This window comes from Rosa chinensis, chromosome 2 (assembly GCF_002994745.2).
Source record: "Rosa chinensis cultivar Old Blush chromosome 2, RchiOBHm-V2, whole genome shotgun sequence".
Classification (NCBI taxonomy): domain Eukaryota; kingdom Viridiplantae; phylum Streptophyta; class Magnoliopsida; order Rosales; family Rosaceae; genus Rosa; species Rosa chinensis.
The window spans coordinates 68691600-68700345 of record NC_037089.1 but is presented as its reverse complement, the minus strand read 5'-3'; the positions used below and the strand labels follow the sequence as shown (position 1 = coordinate 68700345).

The 8746-nt window shown below is 36.9% G+C and overlaps 1 protein-coding gene across 2 annotated transcripts; it reads left to right on the top strand.

The window, feature by feature from the left end:
• Nucleotides 1-3259: 3259 nt before the first annotated feature.
• Nucleotides 3260-8336, top strand: LOC112187072 (probable galacturonosyltransferase 15). 2 transcript variants are annotated; one of them, XM_024325709.2, is made up of 6 exons: nt 3260-3744; nt 4034-4077; nt 4799-4954; nt 6098-6679; nt 6776-7078; nt 7572-8336. In XM_024325709.2, exons 1-6 carry the CDS (start codon nt 3525-3527, stop codon nt 7854-7856), a joined length of 1590 nt encoding a protein of 529 aa, XP_024181477.1. In that variant the 5' UTR covers nt 3260-3524; the 3' UTR covers nt 7857-8336. The 2 variants fall into 2 exon arrangements, with proteins under 2 accessions (XP_024181477.1, XP_024181478.1); XM_024325710.2 differs by having other exon boundaries at nt 3663-3744; nt 4804-4954.
• The last annotated feature ends 410 nt before the right edge of the window (nt 8337-8746 follow it).

Here is an 8746-nt window from a genome sequence, read left to right as displayed (position 1 = left end):
TCAACCGTTCAGTTTTTAGGTACTAGTGTATAGATCATCTCTGCAAATTTTCAGCCAAATTGATCATCGTTAAGGCATTGATAATTGCCTTAAAGCTATTACGATTCAGGTTGGACAAATTCAGTTCATCCATAGGTTTAAGTAAGTTAGATACCTTAACGATAATCAATTTGGTTGAAAATTTGCAAAAATGATCTATACACTAGGATCTAAAAACTGAACTGTCGAGATGTGGATATGCGACTGAAAAGTGACTCAAAACTCGAACTTCACACGGTAATTTCAAAGCGGAGCTCCTCTCTAGATAGGATCTGTATACATATATATATATATATATATATAATTAACTTAATTTTTGATCAAATACATTCAAGGATTTATCTACAGGGTATTAATTAGTACGTGTATCAATAGATAAATTCGATATAAATGTCGACCACCTTCATGCATTGAGACGAATTCGACTTAATTAGTATAAAGAAACTGATCTACTACTATAAATAGATAGTCTATATTTAATGCATTAATACACTGTACATCCTTTTTAACACTACAACGTGACTAATATACTACTATAAATATCATATGAAAAATATATCTGAAGTTTTATCCTCTTGCTGTATAACCTCATGCATACGAATGTGGTCATCAATTTACTAGTTAGTGGCCAACCTAATGAATTAAGAAAGAGGCTAGGCTTGCTTGAATTTATAAAATGCATGATTTCATCTTGCACCGGCCAACTGTGTGAAGAACAAAGAAGTAATTGAAGAATGACGAACACATCCCAGTTTTTCACGGCAAGTCAGATATTGGATTTTATAATATTTGTCAGCTGTCACGATTGAGATTGAAAGCCTGCATTTACATCATGAATGCAAAATCCAAATCTTGTAGAAACTGAACAATCAATGGCATTTTGTCACTTTACTTTAATTGTTGGTGACTATGAATCTGAATTATTTTGAATAATTATCTATTTGCCCGGTTCATGTACACATCATCAGGGTGAAAGCTACAAAAGAAAATTGAACAGATTGTTGCAACATATATTCTAAACCAGATAGTAAGCACGTACCTTTCTTAGTTTCTCATCACTAACCCATTCAGATTATGCCATTTTAAGCTAGCTAACTAAGAGTTTTGTGCAAATGTTCAATTGATTTCTGAGTTTTGCTCAACTGTTAAATTTTAAAGGTGGAAAGTAATCAATAAGTAAATTAATAAACTCATTTTAACTGCATTATTATTTTTCACATTTGAATTTAGACAGATAAATCGTTTAAGAACAATGAATATTAGAACAAGACTAATTAAACCAGCCAACCAGGTCATTAATTAAGAACAATCGGTTTATATATGGAGCTTTCAGTGCCATGTTCGTGGAATTGCATATGTGGAGAGACTGAGAGAGGATACGTTCAACAATCACACCAGATCACAGTTAGAATTAATACCACTTACAGTCCTACACCAATGCCTTGTACGACCCGTGTAAACAAAGCGTGTTCATAATATGAGGAGATTTTAATTATGTGGACTAATTTAGAGCGTAAATATTCAAAATAAAGCAAAAGTAGAAGTAAAATCCACTAAAAATCAATCGATCCAATGTCAGTTAATAGCCCCTTCACCAGTGCAAAACCAATTTCGCTAAAACAAGCGCGCAATTGTAGTACGAGTCAGTACTTAGAGATTCAAGAAAGCTTGCCCTCCCAAAATCTTCATCTTCATCCATTGATGAAACATAAACCCTAACCCTAGTCGTCATCTCAGGCCAACAAGCATGTCCTCATCATATATACAATGTAAAGCTGGGTTATACATATATACTGATCTCTCCCAAACATGCACTAGCTGATCGATACATATTATCTGTGCTGTGAGCGATTCTCAGAGGAGAAATCAATAATAGAGATGCACTAATCTGATCATAGCTTCACAACTGGGTCTGAAGCTACGACGTACTCGTCTTTTTAGTTTCACGTATAATTTCTATGTACGGTCATGGATAATAATTTCATAGGTTGGATTAGTTGGAGCAGACCTAGCTAACCAATGCAGTCAAAATTGTCTACTCACTTCTTGTCTTGCCCTTTTAAGCAGAGAAAAGAACGACTGAAAGTGATCGATGTAACCTCACTACTTTTATTGTCGTAAAAAAAATCACTGCTTTTACCTACAGTATTGAGTACCCATCATCAACAGTAGTGGTGATTTAGTGTCACAACTCACAAGTACATATCAAGATTTTAACAAGAATTGATATCGGTGGGCATCTTAATTAATGACGATGACTTTATCGAGCAACATTCTCAATCAATATGTCAAGAATTTTGTAGTTAACTAGGGTCTAAGAGGAGAAAATGAGAGAGACTTATATAAGACACCCCGCATCAAGTGGCAGTGGGACTGCCCAATTACTGTCTAAGTAGGGGGGGTTATTTTGATTATTTCACATTAAAAATCAAGGACAGTCTCAAAAAAGAGAAAAAAATTATTTTTTCTGATTGAAGGGCCACACTGCCACATGGTGCGATAGCCCTTATATAAGAATTAATGAATTATGATGTGCTGCAATTAGTAGTACGTGATTTTTTTTTAACAATGTAATTTAGCGAATGACTGAGTACGCTCACAATTTCATTTACTTGTACGTGATTGATTGATAGATCAGACATATCCGAATACATCATCGACTATATAACATTTTAAGATAATAAACTATAAACCCTAAATGCACTTGTCAACACTTTTAAATGGTATGCACAGTAGAAAAAAAAATACAACTTTACCACAGTAAGTAACCACTATACGTAAAAAAACTGGAGCTAAGAAAACCAGTAGTTGTCGGCACAGATAGAAAATTATTACTTACTAGCGACAGATCACCTACAGTGGCCCACCAAGAAAGATAGAAAGAAAGCGAGGGAAAAGAAAAACCAAAAAAAAAAAAATACGTGTGACTCTTCCTCCAAATTGTCGGTGAGATTAGTCTAATCCCAGGGCCAAATCCGTTATTTAACCCCTAAACCAAGGGCAATTACCTTTTTCACCTTCTTTATTTTATTACGTCACCACTCCCGAAAAGGACAATATAAATTCCCCAATCTATTTCCCGCGGCTTTCAACGCGGCTTTGCTTTTGGCAATTGATTGGCCTTTTCCCCAATCCCCTCTATTTATTATTTTATTCTCCACATTATTTAATTCAAAAATAAATAAATAAAATTAGTTAGAGCCAAATAAAAAAGAGAGAGAGAGAGAGAGTTGAACCTACTACTACTACAACTAAGCTCTTCTCTCTTATTCTTCTTCTTCTTCTTCTTCAATCGAGCCCGTGACCTCCCCAATCCAAAAACCAACCTTATCCCCCTTCGCATTTTCGATCTCGCTCTTTCTTTCTGCGCGGTCGGATCTCGGAGGCGATTACTACTCTCATCTCCGATCGTCGTCGATCACCGGAATATTGATCACATTGATGAAGCTGCGGAGGAGTTGGACGCGTTTTGGCTGCGGTGGAAGATGAGGTTCTACATATCCACGACGGGGATAAAGAGATTAACGATAGCCAGCGCCGGCGCCGGTAACGGCAAGGGATCTCCGGCGCCGGCGTCCGTGAGGAGGTTTTCCGGCAGGACGCTGTTCCCTATAGTGCTCGTGCTCGCGCTCCTTTTGCCGTTTCTTTTTGTCAGGATCGCCTTCATTGTCCTTGATTCTGCCGCTGCCTGTTCTTCCTCGCCTGGTAAATTGCACTCTCTCTCTCTCTCTAATTAACTTGCTCGATTTTGTTAATATTTTTTTGGTAAATTTTGAGTATCATTGAAATTGAATGAAAAGATTTGGAAATGCCGTGATTGACGGAGCTGTAAATTTCGATTTCTTGTTGCTTTGTCTCTAATCTTAGTTTTACCTTGATTTCTGGAACAACCGGAATTTGAAATCGGTGCTCATAATTAGCTACACAAATATTTTTTCTTCATCTGAAAACTTTGAATTCTAATTATTTCGTTCTTGTTTTTTTGGGACTGCAGGTTGTATAGGATGGAGGTTTTTCAGCGGGAGTGACGCATCAGTTGTAAGTATTCCTCTTACTCTATTCACGAAAACTAATACCATTTCAGATTGACCTAGTTTTTTTTTTCCTCGAAAAAGCATATTGCGCTGAGAAAAATCACCATTTTTGACCTACTTCATTTGAAACTATAAATAGCATAATTACCTTTCAAAAAAAAAAAAGCATATTTATGAACTATAACAGCAAATTATGTTAATTTTCTTTTTCAGGCAAAAATTATAGAAAATTATATTTAAGTAGGATTATAGTTCCTTCTTCTCAAAAAAAAAAAAAAAAAAAAAGTAGGATTATAGTTGTGATGGCGTTTTCATATTACGAGGAAAAATACGTACTAGACTACTAGAGTCAATGGATAAGCGCATTTGGGGGGACTGTCGGTTTGTATTTATAGTGTATATCACTATCACTACTCCCTCCCGTTGCATTCGTGGACACGTGGCCAGTTGCACTGCAATCATATTATTCTCGTCCACTTGATCCTCGACTATATAGAAAAACGGGAAATAATAATTACAATAATTTGGCCCAAAGACTCTATTTCCAGACACCTATTTGACTATTTCCACACCTCTATGTCTAGAAAAGCTTCATTTTACTGGGAGTGGAAGAAGCACTCAAAATATAAACTTTTATTAGTCATTATCAAGTGTTGTGTTGTGATGAACCATCCTAATGTCTTTTGTGTTTTTTTTACGTGGGTGATGCAAATACCTGAATAAAGCTCAGAGAGGAATTGACAAGAGCGCTACTAGAAGCAAAGGATGGTAACATGGATGATAATGAGGGAGGTGGGATAGAGTCATTCAACCAGCTTGTCCAGGAAATGACACTGAAACAGCAAGACGTCAAGGCATTCGCATTCAGAACAAAAGCTATGGTACAATGCACTCACTCCTCACTAGTCACTTGCTCTGTTTACACTTCATTTTCCTTCGTAGCGGTTTGTTTTGTTTCCTTTTCCATTATTATTGCTTGCTAGCTGATGCCATGGTCTAGTCCAACCACATGCAGTTGGCAAGGTTGGTCCTAGACCTCAATTAATTCCACCTACCCATTTTGGTTTATTGGGGCTGCTCAACTCTCCTGACTGTTATGATCCTCATCTAATTATGTTAACAAGTATTTGAAATTCTAATCTTAAAAACAGCCAAATGGCCATAGTTATCTTATAGAATTATTAATATTACCCTCCTTGTCACTACCTCCCATTGCCAACTGGCCCAATTATCTATACCTACAACTGTTGTTTAACTTGGTATGCATTTGTAGTTATACTAGGCATTTTCCCCCCAAAGGGGTCGTTTTCTGAAGGCAGTGCAGAGTGCTGTGCCATCATTATCAATGTCCATTTTTCTTCAGTGTGAGATTGTTTTTATTCCAGAATCTGGAAATTACTTGAGCAAACCTTAATTATGAATAACTTCAATTCCTATCTCCTGATATGAAGCTACCTTTTACTATGGGTTGCCAGCTTTTTGGACCACAGAGCTATGAAAGCTGGCAAAGTGACTTTACTGAATTGCTGTCTAAATTTTGTCCACTGGTTTCTAGCTGCAATTAGTTAGGTAAGGAATTTGTCCATGGTCGAAATTTGACTTGGATTAAAATTCAAATGAAAAGTTGAGAACTTGCATTCTGTGGTAAAAAAAATTATCCTAACTTATTCTTCAGAAAATCATCGGAGACAGAGTGTGATAACTAGCAAAATCTAGGGTCAAAAATCTGAAATCTGAGTCGTAAGTTCATGGGTATTCGGTAAATGGGATATGTTGTTAAATCAAAGTACATTGTTGTTTTGGCTTGCTATCTAGTTGGAATTGATGCCAATATTCTTTACTTCATTAGACCCAAACTAGAATGTGTTAGATAATGTATCAGAGGTAGTTTCAAATGTAGTAGAACCAAGCCATTAGGAATTTAGTACTGAGATTTTGTGTTAAACTAGCCATCTATTCGTACCAATACAATAGTGTGTGCGTACCCTTTTGTATACCTTCTGATATCTTTGCGTAATGTGCAGCTATCAAAGATGGAACACAAGGTTCAGTCAGCCAGGCAGCGGGAGTCGATTTATTGGCATTTAGCTTCACATGGTGTGCCCAAGGGCGTACATTGTCTTTGCCTCAAGTTAGCAGAAGAATATGCAGTAAATGCGAGGGCTCGATCTCGTTTACCATCACCTGAATATGTTTCTCAACTTTCTGATCCCTCCTTTCACCATCTCGTTCTCCTAACAGATAACGTCCTTGCAGCTTCTGTTGTTGTCTCTTCTACAGTCCAAAATTCAGCCAACCCTGAAAAATTGATTTTTCACATCGTCACTGACAAGAAGACTTACACTCCTATGCATGCATGGTTTGCAACTAATTCTATCAAATCAGCAGTGGTGGAAGTTAAAGGGTTACACCAATATGACTGGTCTCAGGAACTAAATTTTGCAGTCAAAGACATGTTAGAGATCCACCGCTCAATCTGGAAACATTATTACAATGATTTGAAACAGCATGACTTCGAATTTGATGAAGAACATAAAAGATACCTTGAAGCTTTGAGTCCCAGCAGCCTTTCTCTCATGAACCTTCTTCGAATTTATATCCCTGAGGTAATCACTCTATTGCTTTCAGAGATGTCCCTGATGGGATGGATGGTGTTGTATGTAAATATGTAATGATATCATCTAATTTCATTGATCACACAGCTGTTTCCAGATCTCAACAAGATAGTGTTCTTGGAGGAGGATGTTGTAGTACAACATGACATATCGGCTTTGTGGGAATTGGATCTCAGTGGAAATGTTGTTGGTGCAGTTGTCAATTCATGGTGCGGTGAAAACTGCTGCCCAGGAAGAAAATACAAGGATTACTTCAATTTTTCACACCCTATCATTTCATCCAACTTTGTTCATGATCGTTGTATGTGGCTGTATGGCGTAAATATTTTTGACCTTGAAGCTTGGAGGAGGACTACTATAACAGAGACTTACCATCAATGGTTAAAACTTGTAAGTTTCTTCTCATGTGCTCCAGTACTACGGAAATTGCTTGGAAGTTAGTCACATGTTTTTTCTTTTTTGCTAGATGGCTTAACCTTCATGCATTTTGGTAATTATTAGGTTCTAAGTTTTCATTTGTTAAAAACTCATTATATAAACTCATTATATTCTAAAAAAACAAAAAAAGGTGAGGCAATGAAACTATCAAGAGTGGATCTTTTTCTCATGGCATACATAGTAAGGAACTGATCTTATTCAAAAATCATCAATGTTGAAGTTTTCTATTTGTATTCACCTTATATATCGTCAAGAGTGAATGCACTGGTAGATAAATGTTTCAGGATTCTAGTGTCTCATGATATGTACGATAGGACTAGAAATGGATGTTTTATTCATATTTATAGAGCGTTGATTCTTAACACATATAGTATTTCTATATCATGTATATATGCATTTCATCCTTGTCTGTTGCCATGATACTAAAATCTTAGTTGTATTTCAGAGCCAGCAATCTGGGTTGAATTTGTGGTCTCCGGGAGTAAAACCACCGGCCTTAATTGCATTTGAGGGTCATGTGCATCCTATCGATCCATTGTGGCATGTGGCCGAGCTAGGTCATCGCTTCCCAGAAGTTCCTCTAGAGATAGTGGAAGCTGCTGCAGTTATACATTTCAGTGGCCCAGCAAAGCCATGGCTTGAGATCGGGTCTCCAGAGGTACGAGGCTTGTGGAAGAGACATGTAAATTGTTCAAACAAGTTCATTAGGAGATGTAAAGTCATTTGGTGAAGAGGACGAAGTTCTTTTTGCTCTCACATATTCATTTTGGGACAAGAGCCAGATCAGGCATAGTTTGGGACCAGAGGGAAGAAGGTTTTGGCTTCAGCCTCTGCTCATCACACTAAGCTCTCGACACCTGATCGACATGGCTATTTCATGTCCATAATAGACGATAGACGAAGGTACGCAGGCGATATAATACCATAGAATCAGGACATTCAACCTTCATTATTGCATATAAGTGATATAAATTTCATGGAAATGTATCTAATGCTGTAAATTTACTCAGGTTATTCAAATTGCTTAGCTCAATGATGGATCTCGTTAATAAGGCTATTCATTTCTGTTTGTCATAGGCATGAGTCTTCTGTTTATGTAGTTATTCTAGCTCAGTGGAGTAGTCTCTTCCACTAAAACAGAAACTCTCTGTCAGCAATGGATATGTATGCATTGCCAATTTTGGAGTAATCTGATTGTTTTTTACCCCTACAATTTGGTGTATTCTATAGGCAAAATAGAAACTGGGGCTGTCAATAGATAATGGGTTAGGTAGGGTATGGCATCAGTCATATCCTATTATCTTGTTACCAAATTCGTCAGAGTGGCACAATCACGGGTATGATGGATGCTTTGTCTGAAGAATGAGATTGAGAGAGTGCACAATCACGTGTTCTTCTTTCTTTTTTTCTTTCTCAAATATATCAAGTGCTACGAAAATTACATATCGTTGAAAGCCTCTTTTTTTTTTTTTGGCCAAAGTTGAAAGCCCCTCTTTAAAAATAAAAAAGGATACGCTTGTGTGGAAGAATATTTAGTCAGTGACAGCCTCCCATAGAACAATAATAAATAAAAAGAATTTTCGTCGGTTTTAAAAGCGTCTAATAATGAGGGACACACTA